Source organism: Hypanus sabinus, chromosome 1 (genome assembly GCF_030144855.1).
Source record: "Hypanus sabinus isolate sHypSab1 chromosome 1, sHypSab1.hap1, whole genome shotgun sequence".
Taxonomy (NCBI): Eukaryota; Metazoa; Chordata; class Chondrichthyes; order Myliobatiformes; family Dasyatidae; genus Hypanus; species Hypanus sabinus.
Window position 1 is genome coordinate 163,050,154 of NC_082706.1, and position 16,473 is coordinate 163,066,626.

A 16,473-nucleotide genomic window follows, 5' to 3' on the forward strand; every position below is an offset into this window, starting at 1 on the left:
AATTTTTAACAGTACCACTAAAGTAATTTCTTTTTTATTATCCTAAACAATTCACAATTTTTAAGTAAGCAGAATCATAAAATCACCATATAAGGCCATTCATTACATTTTGAGGCAATATATTCTGTGGTCCGACCATAACATATGCAATTTTTCTAACTTCATTTAGCATCTGGCTCTAATGCTATTTGCCTTAAATCTGAGTTCTCTGACAGATACCTCTTCTGAGTCATTACTTGGACTTCTCAGTCATTAGGAAACAAGAACATCTGGGCCATTTTCATTAAAGGATAAACTTAAAATTGATACAGGTGTTCAAAAGTGAAGGCTCTGGCCAGATATATGTTGAAAGCCTGTGGTTAATTTGGGGCTAACAACTCTGAATGGTCAAAGAATTGTTACAGACATAGCAATTACGAATCCTTCTACACCTGTGTGTGATTGTCTGGACAGACAGAGATGGAGGGCCTTCATTTCTGCTCGAAATGTCAGTGGCATTATGAGCAGTAAGCAAGCAAGCTATGGATAATTTCTGATGATAGAAATTTAAGATCACCAAAGAAAGAAATAAGAAGTTATGAGGATACCTTTTAAAATGAGGATTATTAAGTGGTGAAAGATAAAAGTGTTTAAAAATTTGATTTATGTTAAAACAATTAAGAAAAGTAACATAGAAGGTATCAGGAAGGTATGTTAGAAATTTAAACTGCCACAGTTACCAGATGGCTTTCCTGTACTCTAAAACTGTGGATTCTAAAACATTTGGTACATGAGCCTAGAAATGAATGTTGGTAAGGTTTAATGGGAAGTTCTTATACCACTGTTTTAATATTGCATTCACTTCTGCAAGAGCAGAAATAGAAGAAAATTGAACTAATCACTTGATGCTTGAAAATATCAGGAATTGCCTTGTTAGACAAACACTAAATTGTTTACAATTGGAATTTGATATCTATCAAAGAACTTGTTCCTTTGGATATAATTCTTAAGGAATACCTTTTAGAAAATAACTGGCTAAAAATGACACTAACATTACACTGAAAGTTTTTTTTTAAATGAGAGTTCAGGGAACGAACCAACAGTTTTGATAGTGAGATCGCAACCAGCCAGTTGCCAACAGTTTTGAAGGTGGGCATGAAAAAGGCCAGGCATATGATTGAATAGTAGGACCAGAGAAGGAGACTAGAAACAGGAGAAAAGTGGGAACTGGAATAAAGACCATGATGTACCCTGGGGGATGATGATTTGGCTTGTATGGCTGGTGTGTTTAGTGAGAGGTTGATGGTTCAAGTAGTAAGCACTGGAATGATGTAACTGCAGATTTGGAAAGAGATTGTCATGTGAAAATCTAGTGCAAAAGAGGGCCTCAACAGGAGTGGATTTTGTGATCATAACTGGTGGAACTGAGCATATGTCCACACCTTTGAGAGAAAGGGTCAGTTTTAAAATGGGCTGAAGATATGGTGGGGTTAATACAGTACAGGCAGGGGTGGTACCCAATGTTGATAGTGAGTAATTAACTTATCTGCAGTTGTCCTGGCCTGGTACTGTTCTCAAAAGACAGTTACCCTGGAAATACTAATAATGGACCTTTTTGAACAACAATGGTCCAAGTTCTTTTGCAACATTTCATATTAAAAATTGCATTGTTTATGGATTTATGTTTCAAAAAGCATCAAGATGTGTCAGCAACTGACATCCAACAATGCCTGGATGACTTTCAGATATGGCACAATATTATCCAAAATTAGTCACTGTATTTCAATTCAGTAAATAAAAATTGATTTTCAAATACATGAATCTCAAAAAAAGCTTAAATTTCTAGGCAGAGATACATGATCAACCACATAGTACATAAAAGACTCAATTCCTCTTTCATTATCAATGTCTGGCCTGCAGTCAGTCCAATAACATATAGAACACTCACTTGTCAGTTTCCATCACACCTCTAATGAAGCTACAGTGTCAAATTTGAAATATGCTCAAGCAAACTCCCAGCCATTATTTTGCTCAGGGTTCTTTATTTCAAATTTTATAAGACATTTTTTTATATTTTCAAACCTTGTCACTTTAGAGTTCACATGTTAGTTAAAAATTCTCAAAATTACTTTCCCCAAACAATTCCTCACATATTCCAGAGCATATAAATCATGGGCACACTACTCAATAGAAGCATACACTCAAGAGATTCAACACAGGTAAAAAAAAAAGCAAATTAAATACTTGCATTGTCTTTCTCTATATTCTTCTGAAATTCCAAATCAACCAATTCATCGGTAAGTCTTTTCTGTGACTTTTCTGCTTCTACAATCTGATCCTGAATTTTTTGTTCTTGAGTAGTATATATTTCAAATACAGTTTTGGCTGTGATTATGTCCTTGCTTTAAATAGAAAGATGATGTGTTACAAAACAGTTCTGAAGCTCATAGAGAACTATTTCTTTCCTGCACAGACATATTTCTGCCCAGACATGTTTTCGTGTAGTGCACAGAGCAAAACAATTAAATTCTAAACACCACAAGAGAAAATCTGCAGATGTTGGAAAGTCAAGTAATACACATTAAACTCTGGAGGAACTCAGCATGCCTGGAAAAACTCAGTTCCAATGAAGGGTCTCAGCCCAAAACGTTGACTGTACTCTGAGACCTGATGAAGGGTCTTGGCCCAAAACGCCAACTGTACTCTTCTCCATAGATGCTGTCTGACCTGTTGAGATCCTCCAGCACTTTGTAACTGATAAATTATATATTTGTTCAGATTAATATTAAATAATAACTGTCATCCATATATATATATATATATGATAAAAATAATTGGATACATGCATTTTTACTAGTATGTGTGTAATATGTTAAACTTTCAGTTATATTTTCAGTAGAAAAGAATCTTTGGCTTGCTGCCTTTTGTAACTAATAGCTAGCTAGATGAATATATGAAACTATGACCAATGGCGTGGGTAGGAAGAGTGAGGAGGTCCTGAAAGGTGAGTTTAGGGAGCTAGGAGCCAAGTTAAAGGACAGGACCTCCAGGATAGCAATCTCAGGGTTGCTACCAGTGCCACGTGCAGGTGGTTTTAGAAATAGTAAGATAATGCGGATCAACCTGTGGCTGAAGACATGGTGCAGGACGGAGGGCTTCAGATTTATAGATAATTGGACAGTTTTCCAGGGAAGGTGGGACCTGTTCCGGTGGGACAGTTTACATCTGAACTGGAGGGGGATAAATATTCTTGCAGCTAGGTTTGCCAGAGAGGTTCCAGTGGATTTAAACTAGATATGAGGGGGGAGGGGAGCCAGAGTGTAGTAACAGATGTATGGGAGAAGGAAGAAAAAGAAGACAGTAAAGTTCTTTGTACTGTTAGAGATAAACAGAGGGGGAGAGGTGGAGAATTACTTAAATGCATTTATTTTAATACTAGGAGCACTGTAAGAAAGGTGGATGAGCTTAGAGCATGGATTGATACCTGGAAATATGATGTTGTAGCTATTAGTGAAACATGTTGCAGGAGGGGTGTGATTGGCAATTAAGTATTCCTGGATTTCACTGCTTCAGGTGTGATAGAATTGGAGGGACAAGAGGGGGAGGTGTTGCATTGCTTGTCAGAGAAAATATTACAGTGGTGCTCTGGAAGGATTACAGAGCTCGTCTAGGGAGGCTATTTGGGTGGAATTGAGTAATGGGAAAGGAGTAGTAACACTTACAGGGGTGTATTATAGATCACCTAATGGGGAGCGAGAATTGGAGGAGCAAATTTACAAGGAGATAGCAGATATTTGTAGTAAGCACAGGGTTGTGATTGTGGGAGATTTTAATTTTCCACACATAGACTGGGAAGCCCATACTGTAAAAGGGATGGATGGTTTGGAGTTTGTAAAATATGTGCAGGATAGTTTTTTGCAGCAATACATAGAGGTACCAACTAGAGAAGGGGCAGTGTTGGATCTTCTGTTAGGGAATGAAATAGATCAGGTGACGGAGGTATGTGTTGGGGAGCACTTCGGGTCCAGTGATCACAATGCCATAATCAATATAATTATGGAGAAGGATAGGACTGGACCCAGGGTATAGATTTTTGATGGGAAAAAGGCTAACTTTGAGGTGATACGAAAGGATTTAGAAGGAGTGGATTGGGACAATTTGTTTTATGGGAAAGATGTAATAGAGAAATGGTGGTCATTTAAAAGTGAAATTTTGAGGGTACAGAATCTTTATGTTCCTGTAAGGTTGAAAGGAAAGGTTAAAAGTTTGAGAGAGCCATGGTTTTCAAGGGATATTGGAAACTTGGTTAGGAAAAAGAGAGATATCTACAATAAATATAGGCAGCATGGAGTAAGTGAGGTGCTTGAGGAATATAAAGAATGTAAGAAGAATCTTAAAAAAGAAATTAGAAAAGCTGAAAGAAGATACGAGGTTGCTTTGGAAAGTAAGGTGAAAATAAATCCAAAGGGTTTCTACAGTTATATTAATAGCAAAAGGATAGTGAGGGATAAAATTGGTCCCTTAGAGAATCAGAGTGGACAGTTATGTGTGGAGCCAAAAAAGATGGGGGAGATTTTGAACAATTTCTTTTCTTTGGTATTCACTAAAGAGAAGGATATTGAGTTGTGTAAGGTAAAGGAAACAAGTAAGGCAGGTATGGAAACTATGATGATTAAAGAGGAGGAAGTACTGGTGCTTTTAAGGAATATAAAAGTGGATAAATCTCCGAATCCTGACAAGGTATTCCCTAGGACCTTGAGGGAGGTTAGTGTAGAAATAGCAAGGGCTCTGACAGAAATATTTCAAATGTCATTAGAAATGGGGATGGTGCCGGAGGATTGGCGTGTTGTTCATATGGTTCCATTGTTTAAAAAGGGTTCTAAGAGTAAACCTAGCAATTATAGGCCTGTCAGTTTGATGTCAGTGGTCGGTAAGTTAATGGAAAATATTCTTAGAGATGGTATATATAATCATCTGGATAGACAGGGTCTGATTAGGCACAGTCAACGTGGATTTGTGCGTGGAAGGTCATGTTTGACAAATCTTATTGAATTTTTTGAAGAGGTTCCAAGGAAAGTTGACGAGGGTAAAGCAGTGGATGTTGTCTATATGGACTTCAGTAAGGCCTTTGACAAGGTTCCACACAGAAGGTTAGTTAGGAAGGTTCAATCGTTAGGTATTAATATTGAAGTAGTAAAATGGATTCAACAGTGGCTGGATGGGAAATGCCAGAGAGTGGTGGATAACTGTTTGTCAGGTTGGAGGCCGGTGACTAGTGGTGCGCCTCAGGGATCTGTACTGGGTCCAATGTTGTTTGTTATATACATTAATGATCTGGAAGATGGGGTGGTAAATTGGATTAGTAAGTATGCAGATGATACTAAGGTAGGTGGTGTTATGGATAATGAAGTAGGTTTTCAAAGTTTGCAGAGAGATTTAGGCCAGTTAGAAAAGTCGGCTGAGCGATGTCAGGTGGAGTTTAATGCTGATAAGTGTGAAGTACTACATTTTGGTAGGAATAATCCAAATAGGACATACATGGTAAATGGTAGAGCATTGAAGAATGCAGTAGAACAGAGTGATCTAGGAATAATGGTGCTTAGTTCCCTGAAGGTGGAATCTCATATAGATAGGGTGGTGAAGAAAGCTTTTGGTATGTTGGCCTTTATAAATCAGAGCATTGAGTATAGGAGTTGGGACGTAATGTTAAAATTGTACAAGGTATTTGTAAGGCCGGATTTGGAGTATTGTGTACAGTTCTGGTCACCGAATTATAGGAAGGATGTCAACAAAATAGAGAGTACGGAGAACATTTACTAGAATGTTACCTGGGTTTCACCACCAAAGTTACAAGGAAAGGTTGAACAAGTTAGGTCTTTATTCTTTGGAGCATAGAAGGTTGAGGGGGGAACTTGATAGAGGTATTTAAAATTATGAGGGGGATAGATAGGGTTGACGTGGCTAGGCTTTTTCTATTGAGAGTAGGGGAGATTCAAACAAGAGGACATGAGTTGAGAGTTAGGGGGCAAAAGTTTAAGGGTAACATGAGGGGAATTTCTTTACTCAGAGAATGGTAGCTGTGTGGAATGAGCATCCAGTAGAAGTGGTAGAGGCAGGTTTGGTATTGTCCTTTAAAGCAAAATTGGATAGGTATATGGACAGGAAAGGAATGGAGGGTTATGGGTTGAGTGCGGGTCAGTGGGATTAGGTGAGAGTAAGCGTTTGGCACGGACTAGAAGGGCCGAGATGGCCTATTTCCGTACTGTAATTGTTATATGGTTATATATTTAGGAATCAATTCTTCATTTTAATTCAATTAAAGTTTAATTGACATTTAACCATACATGAGTATTCAGGAGTGAACAGACCAGAGCACAGAGCCTCAGAATACAGGGGTGTCCTTTTAGAATGGAGATGAGGAGGAATTTCTTTAGCCAGATAGAGTGGTAAATCTATGGAATTTGTTGCCACAGGCAGCTGTGGAGGCCAAGTCTTTATGTCTTTTTAAGGCAGAGGTTAATGGCTTAATGATTGGTCAGGGCATGAATGGTTGCCCATTTATGGCAGGAGAAGGCAGGTGATTGGGACCGAGAGGAAAAATGGGATCACCCATAATGAATTGGCAGAGCAGACTCAATGGGCCAAATGGCCTAACTTAGCTCCTATCTCTTATGGTCTTATGGAATACAGCCAAACGGAACAGCTGGGGTCAAGGTGCAAAATGCACAGTATCAACAGTCACACACACAGCACAAAGTACACAAAGGACAGCCAGCACAAATGGTATCACAATTGCGCAACCAGAGTCCAAAACTCATGCCATCAATTTACAGTTGATCACAATAGAGTTTGTCCCCTGTTGAGCAAACAGCGGTGATGAAGCACACCTCCTCCACTGTCCCTCTGAGACGACACTGCGGCCCATGGTCCAGTCTCTGCACATACAGTATCAGCAAACCACATCCGTGCAAAATATACATTCTTTAGTTTTATTTCAACAGCTCCCTGCACCAGGTACTCACAAAGCCAGTGGCACAACACAGTAGTTTTGTGATGTCCAAATCAATCCTATGGCCATTGCAAATGCAATGTTCTGCTATTGCCGATTTCTCCAGGGAACCCAAACAAATACACCTCTTATTCTCCTTGATGTGGGTTTCCACCGTGCGTTCTGTCTGGCCAATATACACTGCTCCACATTCACAGGGAATTTTGTAAATGCCAGCTGTCCTGCATACTCCAACGTCATCAGTTCCTGGACTTTCTAATATGATGGAAACAGGATGGTGGCCTTGGACATAGTGTCTCTCAGTAACCCACTCACACAGGCTTGTACCACAATAGCAGCCACCATCACACCTCCCAACGTAGAGCGGTTCTTTCTACTTTGATTAACTATGCAAAAACTATTTCGGACCCAGAGAATCTTCATGAGGAAATAAGACAATTATGCATGACATTCCTACAGAATGGCTACAAAGTGAAGGAGATCATTTAGGCCCTTAGATGGGCTGATGGAAAAACCAGGAAACCTAACAACAAGGAGGAACCTGTCATTACTGCCTGTCATCCCTATATTTCCACAGTTTCTGGAAAGATTGCCAGAATCCTGAAGAAATACCATCCATAAACATGAAAGGAAACTCAAGTTATGGCTTATGTAGGTCACGGACTCAGTACAGTTGGCACTTACAGGATTCCATGTGGATGTGGAGCAGCTTATATCAGCCAGATGGGATGCATGATGAAACCTGCATCAAGGAGCACAGGAGGTGCATCTGCAATGGCCATAGGATTGACTTTGAAGGCACAAATCTACTGTTTTGTGCCAATGGCTTTTGGGACCACCTAGTGAAGGAGCCCATTGAAACAAAACTAGAGAAAAAGAATTTTAATAAAGACAAATGTCTCGTTCTAAGTAAGAACTGAAATTGAATTGTAAACAAGGTGGCAGAGTAGAAGCCAGTTTGAATGAGGAATAAGGATGGATGACAGGAGCATATATACCACCAGACTAGACATGCCCAGGCATTATCATCGGAACACCAACTAAGATCAATCCCTGTACCCGGTGGAAGCCCAAGAAGAGTTTATAATTCAGACAAGTTCAAAAGACAATAATCCGCTCTACAAAAATCAAATGTGCTGATGCAATTAGTTTGAATATGACTTGCCTTCCAACTTCTGTTGTGTTACAATGATATTTGATTATTATTGTCCTTTTATACATTACAATTAAATCATACTAAAAATTTATCCAAAAAATTCCTAACTTTGATCACCCTCTCCAAGAAACTGAACAGAATGCTAAATAAATGCAAGATTTCAAAGTTCAAAGTAAATTTATTATCAATATACATGTATTTCCCCATATACTACCCCGAGATTCATTTCCTTGTGGACATTCACAGTTAACATAAAGAAATGCAATATAATCAATGAAAAACTGCACATAATGATGGATAAACAACCAATGTGTAGAAGATGACAAATAGTGCATATACAAAAAAGTAAAAAGAGAAAATAATTAATAAATAAATATTTGGAACATGAGTTAGAAGATAGATCATTGAACAGTACAGCACAGGCATAGACCCTTCAGCCCATGATGTTGTGTTGAATCAATTAAATTAGTAATCAAATGGGTAACTAATTTCTTCTGCCTACACAATGCCATATTCTTCCATTTTCCTCACATTCATTTGCCTATCTAAATGTCTCCTAAAATTCTTTTGTTAGTTTTTCCCCTCTTCCTCCACATCTCAAGCAGCACATTTCAGGCACCTACCACTCTGTACTTAAAAAAAAACTTGCCCGCACATCTCTTTTGAAATTATGTCCTCTCATATTAAATGCATGCCCTCTGAATTTAGACATTTCAACCCTGGGAAATTCTCTCATAATCTTCTGAACCTCTATCAGATCTCCATAGCCTCTGTGCTCCAGAAGAAAGAACCCTGGTTTGTCCAACCTCTCATCCTCTACAGAGGCACATGCCCTCTAATTCAAGCAGTATCAAGCCTCAACACCTTTCCTATAATGGGGCAACCAGAACTGTATGCAATTCTGCAGATGCAGCCTAAATGCGAGTTTTATAAATCTCCAACATAGCCTCTTGACCTTTGGACTCAGTGCCTCGTCTAATAAAGGCAAGCGAGTCACATGTCTATTTAACCCCCCCCCCCCCCCCCATCAACCTCTGTGCTCACTTTCAGGAGCTAAGAAAATGGACCCAAAGATCCATCTGCTCACCAACTTTGTGAAGGATCTTGCCTTTAACTTTGTACTTTCTCTTTGCAATTGACCTACCAAGGTACAACACTTCACATTTGGCCAGTTTTGACTTCATCTACCATTTCTCTAACCTTATCTGCAACTGATCTATATATCCTGTTGTATTCTTTGCCAGTCTTCTATACACACCACCACTAATTTTTGTATCATTGACAAATTTTCTAATTTACACATCTACATTTTCATCCAAGTCTTTTATATACATCACAAACAGCAGAGGGCCTACTACAGATCCCTGTGAACACCACTAATGACATACCTCCAGCTAGAATACATCCCTTTGACCACTACCTTCTATCTTCTATGGGTAAGCCAGTGATGAATCCAAACATCATGAATCCTATGCATCTTAATCTGGAAAAGACTCCCATGAGGAACCTTGTTAAACACCTCACTAAAATCCATGTAGACAACGTCCACAGATCACTGACCCTCATCAAAAACCAAGTTAGTAAGACACGACTTGGCTCACACAAAGCAATGCAGAAAATTGTAGAGTTCTTGAAAGTGAGTCCATAGCTTGTGGAATCAGTTCAGTGATGGGGAGAGTGAAGTTATCCACTTTGGTTCAAGAGCCTGATGGTGTGGCATGTAAGGCTCCTGGAACCTCCTTCCTGATAGCAGCAGTAGGAAGAGAGCATGGACTGGATAGTGAGGTCTTTGATGATGGATGCTACTTTTCTGCGATAGTGCTTCTTGCGTGCTCAGAGGCGGGATGGGCTTTACCTGTGAAGGACTAGGCTTTTTGTAAGCTTTTCCATTCAAGGGTATTGGTGTTTCCATACCAGGCTGTGATGCAACCAATCAGTATATTCTCCACAGTGCATTTATAGAAGTTTGTCAAAGATTTCTCTGCATTGCTCACAGAACAAAAATAAGCACTGAAACACAAAATATGGGGAAGTATGATTCAGTGAGAATCCATGGGTTTATGATAGACATCAGTGGATGAGCTGTTCCAGAGGTAGAGATGGAGAGCTTGAGAAAGGAGAGGGAGGTGTCAGAAATGAAACAGGTAAATTCGAGGGCAGGGTGAAAGTTGGAGGCAAAGTTGATGAAGTCGATGATCTCAGCATATTTACAGGAAGCAGCACCAATGCAGTCGTCAACGTAGCACAGGAAAAGTGGGGGAGTAACATCAGTGTAGGCTTGGGACATGGACTGTTACACGTAGCCGACATAAATGCAGACACAGCTGAAACCCATGTGAGTACACATGGCTAACCATCACCCACACCACTACTGACCTGATTTGTTCTGGGGATCTCCCATCCACTGCCAACAGGGGTGGATGAGTCCCACCTTATATTTCATCTCTGTTGCCTCCAACCCGATGGCATAAACATTGATTTCTCGAACTTGTAATGTCCCCCGCCTCTATTCCTCTTCTCCTTTTCCCTCTCTCACCTTATCTCTTTGCCTGCCCATCTCCACCATCTAGTGCTCCTCCCCCTTTTCTTTCTTCCATGTCCTTCTGTCCTATATTAAATTTCCCCTTCTCCGGCCCCATATCTCTTTCACAGATCAACTTCCCAGCTCTGTTCAGCGAAACTGTCTCCCAGTCTGCATCGGGTCTCACCAATATATAAAAGGCCACACCGGGACAACTGGACGCAGTATACCACACCCAGCCGACTCACAGGTGAAGTATCGCCTCACCTGGAAGGACGGTTGATGTCCTGTCGGCAATTAGCAATAAAGAGATTCAGAGCAGGCAGAAGACCAGAGCGGGGTGTCCATGAAGAGGAGGAGGGTTGAAGACAGGAGAAGGGGTCATCGGTGGGGGTAGGAGAGTCCTTGTCAAAGAAGTAAGCTCGGAGACGGAGCTGGCGGAAGAAGAGTTCAGCGTCATGGCGTATGCGGAACTCGCTGAGGTGTGGGCGAAGGGGGACAAAGCTGAGGCCCTTCACTCTGTCCTCAGTGCCTCAGAGAGTTGAAGGTTGGAGGGAATGGTAAAGACCCAGCATGGATGAGAGATGGGATCGGGGGGGAGGGAGGCTGGTAGTGTCAGTGAAGAGGGAAGGGTTGGGGTGAGAGGAAGATGGAGCCTCTGAGAGCCCAGGAGCTGACGATGGGATCTGAGGGAGAGGGGATGGCAGAGTGGTGGTGGGGGACGGGGAGACGGGAGTCACAATCGCAGCATGTGAAGACCCGGCCTGGAGTTCAAGGCTGGAGATGCAGTCGGTGGTTGCACCGCTGAACATTGACGGCTCCTCAGTAGAGATTGTTAAGAGCACCAAATTTCTTGGTGTTCACTTGGCAGAGAATCTCACCTGGTCCCTTAACACCAGCTCCATAGCAAAGAAAGCCCAGCAGCATCTCTCCTTTCTATGAAGTCAAAGGAAAGTCCATCTCCCACCCGCCACCCTCATCACATTCTACAGGGGTTGTATTGAGAGTATCCTGAGCAGCTGCATCACTGCCTGGTTCGGAAATTGCACCATCTCGGATTGCAAGACCCTGCAGCAGATAGAGAGGCCAGCTGAGAAGATCATCGGGGTCTCTCTTCCTGCCATCACGGACATTTACACGACACGCTACATCCGCAAGGCAAACAGCATTATGAAGGACCCCACGCACCCCTCATACAATCTCTTCTTCCTCCTGCCATCTGGGAAAAGGCATTGAAGCATTTGGGCTCTCATGACCAGACTTTGTAACAGTTTCTTCCCCCAAGCTATCAGACCCCTCAATACCCAGAGCCTGGACTGACACCTTACTGCGCTATTGTCCTGTTTGTTATTTATTGTAATGCCTGAACTGTTTTATGCACTTTATGCAGTCCTGGGTAGGTCTGTAGTCTAGTGTAGTTGTTGTGTGTTTTTTTCGCTGTGTTGTTTTTTACGCAGTTCAGTCTAGTTTTTGTATTGTGTCATGTAACACCATGGCCCTGAAAAACGTTGTCTCATTTTTACTATGTACCAGCAGTTATGGTCAAAATGACAATAAAAGTGACTTGACTTGACTTGACTTGGCTTGAAGATGCTGGTGAGGCTACACTTGGAGCAACATGTTCAGTTTTGATCACCCTTCTATAGGAAATATTTTTTTAAACTGTAAGGAGTGCAGAAAAGATTTACAAAGGTATTGTTATGAGTTGAGTTTAAGTTCAAAATGAATTTACTTACAAAGCATGTACAGTATGTGTTACCATATACTACAGAGATTTATTTCCTTCAAACATTCATAGTAGAGAAAGAAATATAATAAAATCAATGAAAAACTACACACGAACAATGAAAAACAATGCAAATTTAAAAAATACTTAATACTGAGAACAATCCTCGCAAGATGAGTCAATAGGTTGTGGAACTAGTTTTGAGTGAGGTGAATGGAGTTATCCACTCTGGCTCTGAGTAATAGGGAGTGAGTTAAAGGAAGAGGTTGGACAGGCATAGTTTTTTTCCTTGTCATATGGAAGACTGATAGGTGATCTTATAAATATGCGTAAACTCATGAAGGGCATAGAGTAAATGCACTCAGTTTTTTCTGGGGCTGGGGAATCCTGAACTCATGGGCGTTGGATTAAGGTGAAAGGAGAAAGATTTAGTTGGAATTGAGGGACAACTTTTGTTTTTACACAGAGGGTGGTACGTATGTGGAATATGCTGCCAGAGGAAATGGTTAATAACAACTTCTAAACGGCAATTGTATAGGGACATAGATATAAAAAATTCATAAAGTTGTGGACCAAATGTTATAATTGGAACTAGCTTGGATCAGCATCGTGGTCAGTGTGTTGTATGACTCTATAATCCTAAATAAAAGAGGAATAAAATGGGTTTTGTGAGCAAGCTAATGAGAAATATAAAAACATATACAGTAAAAGCTTCTACAAGAGTAGCTGAGATAAACATTGATTTCCTGGATGAAAAGTCTTGGACAATTAATAATGCGATTTATGGAAGTGACAAAGACTGCAACTACATTTTTATCTGTCTTTCTGGCAGAAGAATTTAAAAGCATCCCAGTAATAGAAAACATGGAGCCAAAAGGAGAAAAAGGAGTTAAAAACAATTACGACGCAACAAAAGTTAAGGGGCAACTGCTTGGATTAAAACTGACAAACAAACTGGACCTAATAACCTGTACCCTGATATCTTAAAATAAATAGTGGAGATATTAGTTGTGAATTTTCAAAATTTTGCAATTTGAAAAGGGCTCAGTGGTCTGGGAAGTTTCAAATGTAATGCTTTCTTTCAAGGAAAGGGCAGGACGAAGAGCAGGATATTTATCATAACATTTGTGATAGGGAATATGTCAAAATCCATTATCACAGAGGTAATAACAGAACATTGAGAAAATTATAATGCAATCAATCAAAACGATCAATGTTTCATAAACAGGAAATCATGATTGACAAATGCAATAAGCAAAATAGGAAAAAAAAGAGACCAGCTGATATAAGGCTAATGTTGATATGTAATGCACACTTGGCAGGACACCAGATTAGGGATCACTTTTAATAAAATGATTTCTCTTTAAGGTATTAATCTTAGCAATTATAGAAAACAGTTTTATTTTGCATCCTTGTGTCCCAACTTCTTCTCACAATCCAAGTGTAGGTGAATGGTAGGAGATTTGGGGTGAAGTAGATGGGCATATGAGGAAACCAGAGGTCTATGAACCAATCCTCATTGGGGGATCAGAGGTGGAAAGGGTCAGCGACTTCAAATTCCTCAATATTATTTGTGGGACCCGTCCTGGGTCCAGCACACAAGTGCATTTATGAAGAAAGCACTACTGCACTTTTACTTCTTTGGAAGATTGTGAAGATTCAGCATAACATCTAAAAGTTTGACAAATTTCTATAGATGTGTGCTGGAGAGTATATTGATTGATTGGTTGCATCATAGCCTGGTAGGGGAACACCAATGCCCTTAAATGGAGTACTGTCATAGAAAGGCAAGATCCATTACCAGTAACCCCCACCACCCAGGTCATGCTCTCATCTCACTGCTGCCATCAGGAGGAAGGTACAGGAGTCTCAGAACTCACTCCAGCACATTCAGTAACTGTTATTACCCCTCAACCATCAGGCTGTTGAACCAGGGGGGATAAATTCACTGAACTTCACTTGCCCCACTATACTCACCCTTAAGGACTCATCTTCAAGAACTCCTCTTCTTATGTTCTCAATAATTATTGTTTATTTATTTATATAGTATTACTATTTCTTTTTTTTTCTTATTTGCAGTTTGCTGTCTTTTGCATACTGGTTGTTTGTCTGTTGGGTGTGATCTTTCATTGACTCTACTATGGTTCTTGGATTTACTGAGTATGCCTGCAAGGAAATGAATCTCAGGGTTGCATATGATGATATACAGTATGTGTACTTTGATAATAAATTTACTTTGAATAAGTTGCAGGGGGGATGAAATTGTCCTGAGAGCTGGCATAGACCCAATGGACTACGATGCAAGGTAACATGATATAACATTATTGTGGGGTATTTTGAAATTTCAATTCCCTTAGAACCCATTGAATAGTATTACAATATTCTTACTTGAGCTGTGAAGTTTTGTCCTCTATTGAGAGAATTTCTGTATACATCTCATTTTGTTCAAGCTGTGCTTCAGCAGTAGCATCATCAAATTCCTGTTGCACTTTATTAAGGTCCGAAATAACTTCACTGAAGACATCTGTCAACTAAAAAGTATAAATAAACAGTTTATTTACAATACCATATTAGATTATTTACAATACCATATTAGATTATTCGCAAAAACACAAAGTTTCTATCTCTTTCAATAAACCCATATCTACAGGTAAAATATCATGATATGACTATTATATTGGAGCAGAATTAGGCCATTTGGTCCATGAAGTCTGCTACATAACAATAATATCTATTTGACAGAAGTTCAAAGCTGAATAAAATCAAGTTTGAGGGAACTTGCCCTACTTTTCTGAACAAGTGACTTTCACCAGAGTTGATGTGGTTCTAAGCCATGCATTCTGTCATTAAAGGAAGCAAGGGAGTATTACAAACAAATACACTTGAAAACTAAGGTATCATGCAGCTTTCTGCCTGCCTACTCTTTATACTGATGCAAGTGTGCAGCCCTGCTCAATAATTGTTAAAACACTAAAAGGGAGCTGTCCTTTGGCTGCAAGTACATGAGAAAAAGGTCCATTAAAAAACTGTTTGATAATATCACAGACCATATACTAGATGCTAGATACTCATCTTTACCCCTCTACTGTGTGAATGAAGTACTGAAGACAATTTAAGTAGCAGAGGGGAATAAAGGAAAACTTTTTCTTTTCCCCCTCCTCAGAGCACAGGCAGCCTTCTGGGCATGAACTGTGGTTAAACAATAGAAGAAATTTCCATAACAAATGAAATGATCAAAATACAGATGTTAAGCTAAGAAAATAGTGTTTGTACATGCTGCTTACAGATATCAAATCAAACATCACATTAATTATGACACTCACAGCGCTCAACTGACAGCTGTACGCACAATTCCCTTCACTTTAAACAGCCAGCAGGTAACTTTATATTTCCGCTAAATAAAGTAATCCCTTTACTCAAACCCTCCTGCATTCTTTGAAATAAAAGTACAAAATACAATATCTCACATATTTGTAACATTAGGTTCATTTCACCACTTTCAAGTTGGCTGCATATTTGTATGAAATACCTCTTTTTGATTTGGTACGATATCATCAATGGTCTTCTTTTCCAAATCCAGCATTTCCTTCAGGTGATCTTCAAGTTTTTTTACTGAATTAATTTCTTCACGTAGTTTCTGATTCAGTATTCTTGCATCATTAACTTGAATTTGTACTTTTTGTAAATGAGATGCCTTACACTTAGCATGTAACTCTAATTCATAAATCTCTTCTGAATGCACTGCATATTCTAAATGAGAAGAAACACAATTTTATTCAAAAATCAGAAAAAGCTGACATTCTCAAGCAGTTGAATATGCTTCCGCCATTAATAATCAAGACAACATATTCAGCTGAAGTTGTCTATTTTATTGCATTGATTAAGACAAGTACATTTATTCCACCTTTTGCTGTAGTCATTCACTGTTATGTTCATCAGACCTTATCTCATCAGAGCAAAACAGTTATGAAGCTTCCTTTCTGTGGAAGTCGCATGAAAGCCACTGGAAATCCCTGGCTTAGCTACAGCTGTCTGACCTCAGTGGAAAGTGCTAAACTGGGGAAAGAATAATTACAAAACAG

The 16,473-nt window shown here is 39.6% G+C and overlaps 1 protein-coding gene across 19 annotated transcripts in view; it reads right to left on the reverse strand.

Moving 5' to 3' along the window:
- LOC132399618 (coiled-coil domain-containing protein 178) overlaps positions 1-16,473 on the reverse strand; it is a 310,549-nt gene that overhangs the window by 237,388 nt on the left and 56,688 nt on the right. For all 19 annotated transcript variants that reach the window (XR_009514032.1, XR_009514029.1, XR_009514031.1 and 16 more), the window contains 3 exons: positions 15,921-16,141; positions 14,780-14,922; positions 2,228-2,381 (listed from right to left, as the gene is read on the reverse strand). Coding sequence is in view for 15 of the 19 variants with exons in the window: in XM_059980243.1 (XP_059836226.1) it covers positions 2,228-2,381; positions 14,780-14,922; positions 15,921-16,141 (518 nt within the window). In the remaining 4 variants the exon portion in view is untranslated. The remainder of the gene's footprint in view (positions 1-2,227; positions 2,382-14,779; positions 14,923-15,920; positions 16,142-16,473) is intronic.